The sequence below is a fragment of the Sinocyclocheilus anshuiensis genome, unplaced genomic scaffold (assembly GCF_001515605.1).
Source record: "Sinocyclocheilus anshuiensis isolate Anshui unplaced genomic scaffold, SAMN03320099.WGS_v1.1 scaffold902, whole genome shotgun sequence".
Lineage (NCBI taxonomy): Eukaryota > Metazoa > Chordata > Actinopteri > Cypriniformes > Cyprinidae > Sinocyclocheilus > Sinocyclocheilus anshuiensis.
Window position 1 is genome coordinate 70476 of NW_015537974.1, and position 2679 is coordinate 73154.

Here is a 2679-nt window from a genome sequence, read left to right on the forward strand (position 1 = left end):
AAAAGCGTCGCATTTCAGAAAGGTGGGGCATAGAGGAGAAACAATAATGTACAGTATGTAGAAAATAATGTGTTATTTGAACCTTAAACCGCATAAACACATTTCATTACACCAAATACATGAAATAATGTTCTTTTTAGCAACATCATATGACCCCTTTAAAATAATTAATCAGAATCATTAATGCTGTATTAAAAATTTAATTTTAAAAACATAAAAAAATTAATTAATACTTTTAAAATAAATCTTTTAATAATATTTTTTATCTAACTTTAATATTAAAAGCAACCGAAAAATCAAACCAGCAAAAATTTAATCTACTTTTAATTAAAAAAAATATATATATTTTATGAAATAAATAAAATAAATATTAAAAATGTAATTTAAGCAACTTTTCAATACTTATTCAGCAAATACTGTTGCAGTTAATTTTATTAATTAATCAGAATATCATGCAATTAATTTGATTACAATTTTTTAAAAGCAATTGACAGCTCTATTATTTACTAGCAGCCACATTTGCATGTGTGCAATAAGTGATATCCCATCTCTCACCTCTCCTCCTCGCCCTCCAGAAGCTTCCGGTAGGCGCTGATCTCCATGTCGAGTGCGAGCTTAATGTCCAGCAGCTCCTGGTACTCGTCCAACTGTTGCTGCATGCGATGCCTCATTTCGGCCATCTCTTTCTCCTTGTCCTCCATACGACGGCGCATCATGTCCCTCTCTCTGGATAGAGCCTCCTCCAGCTCACGGATCTTCGCCTCACGAGCAGTCAACTAATGAAGAGAGCACAATCGTGCAATTTAAACAATGTAAATGAATGTTACGAGTCTGATTTTTAAACTCAAATTTAAATAGTTTACTTTCTTTGTGATAAAAAATTTTTTTCCTAAAGAGAATAATATATATATATATATTCTGAGGGTGGAGTTTTTCTCCATCAAAAAGTGATTTGCGTATAGTTCTATTGCAAGTTATTCTATTGTAGGAGCATTGTGGTACACATGTACAGGTATGAGGAATTTCAACACATTGCTGCCTTGCCAGCACTGCAATAAATACTTGTATGTATGAGTGTGTACCTGTTTCTGCAGCTGAGTGAGCTGAGAGGTCACACTCTCCAGCCTCAAACGTGTCTGCTGCAGTTCCTCATGGGCGGCTCCCACCAAATGGCTGTTCCTGTCAGCCGACTGACGGGCATTCTCCAGCTACACATAGATAACACAGGATGACATTTAACTGATAGATATGGTGTATGTCTTTATATATAAAAATATTTCAACAAATACGGCTGGCAACGGATCAGTCAGCAAATATGTATACAGGGTGGGCCCGGTTTAACAAGGTGCCTCTGGGGAGATACAGAAACGTAGATCCTCAAAGTAATTTGTAAATCCACCACATTTGGCGGTTTGCTCTTTGACTGTTCTATTACCTTGGAGTTGTAGGTCTTCTCAATTTCATCCTTGTAGATGCGAAGCTGTACTTCGTGTTGGTTACGGAGTTCAATCAAAGCCTCAGACAGTTTACTCTCATACTCCTGCTGGCGGCCACTGTCGATTTCCACCATACGTGACTCATGTCTGCGCTTAGACTCACGGAGCTCCTGAAAAAAAGATTACAGTTTAGAGTAGCAGAGAAAGTCCTGCATGTCTTTGTTTCAGAACCTGTAATTTACTTAAATATGTTAGCAGACAGAAGTGAATGCTCAGATGATTTTTTTTTTACTTTAAATGCATAAGAGAGCTCAGCTTATGTAGATGTGTGTGTGAGACCTCAGTGTAGATGTTCTTCTGGAAATCCAGCTCCTCTTTCAGGGTCTGGATTCGGTTCTCAGCATCCACACGTCGTAGCATTTCATCCTGTAGCTGCTTCTTAGCATCATTCAGACTGCCCTCCAGCTGCAACACACATATTCACTTCACTAACTTCTGTATCAATTCAATGTTAAAAGCAACATACTATGCAAAATACTTCTTAAAATCCTATTAGCATGCAAGTTTTGTTTTCTTATAAAAATATCTAAACATCTAATCTTGTGGCTCTCAACATTTTAGACTCTAAGGCCCCAAGACAATACAAGAAAACCCTCCTATCTAAGCTGATATGTACTTCTAGTATTTCTATTGTAATAAAAAAAAAAAACACATGAGTTTATAATAAATAAATAAAAATAAACATTAATGTGAGTTTAATGTTTTACATCTTTATTTTTGGTGTTTTTAGTATTTTAATTAAGATTATATTAAAGGTGGGGTAAGTGATTTTTCAAAAACGCTTTAGAAAACTGATTCGGGCCGACTAGCAAAACAAACTTGTAGCCAATCAGCAGTAAGAGGCATGTATACTCATGATGTGGAGGAGAGAGCGTTCAGTGCACATGACGGACATTAGCCGAGCGTATAAAAAATAGCAGATAAAAAACAAAAGAGGAAAACGTCTACGGAACAAAAGAAGGCTTAAGGCAAGAAGTAGAACCCGTGTAAATATCGGATCAGCTTTCCAGCGCTGGAGAGAACTCAAGGAGCGGAAGGCCTGCGATCGGACGCAGAGGTTGCTCGATAGGAGCAACGATAGGTTCTCGATAGGAGAGTAACACCGTGTCTGCGCCACAACAGCTAAAGTCTGTCTAGTACACTGGACGCGACAAAGCGACCGTTGAAAATCATTTGAAATTTG

General features: G+C 37.2%; 1 protein-coding gene across 3 annotated transcripts in view; it reads right to left on the reverse strand.

The window, feature by feature from the left end:
• The window catches only part of LOC107671682 (lamin-A-like), a 36877-nt gene that overhangs the window by 10177 nt on the left and 24021 nt on the right, over positions 1–2679 (reverse strand). For all 3 annotated transcript variants that reach the window (XM_016464602.1, XM_016464594.1, XM_016464613.1), the window contains 4 exons: positions 1776–1901; positions 1436–1606; positions 1083–1208; positions 556–776 (listed from right to left, as the gene is read on the reverse strand). In XM_016464602.1, the coding sequence (XP_016320088.1) occupies positions 556–776; positions 1083–1208; positions 1436–1606; positions 1776–1901 (644 nt within the window). The remainder of the gene's footprint in view (positions 1–555; positions 777–1082; positions 1209–1435; positions 1607–1775; positions 1902–2679) is intronic.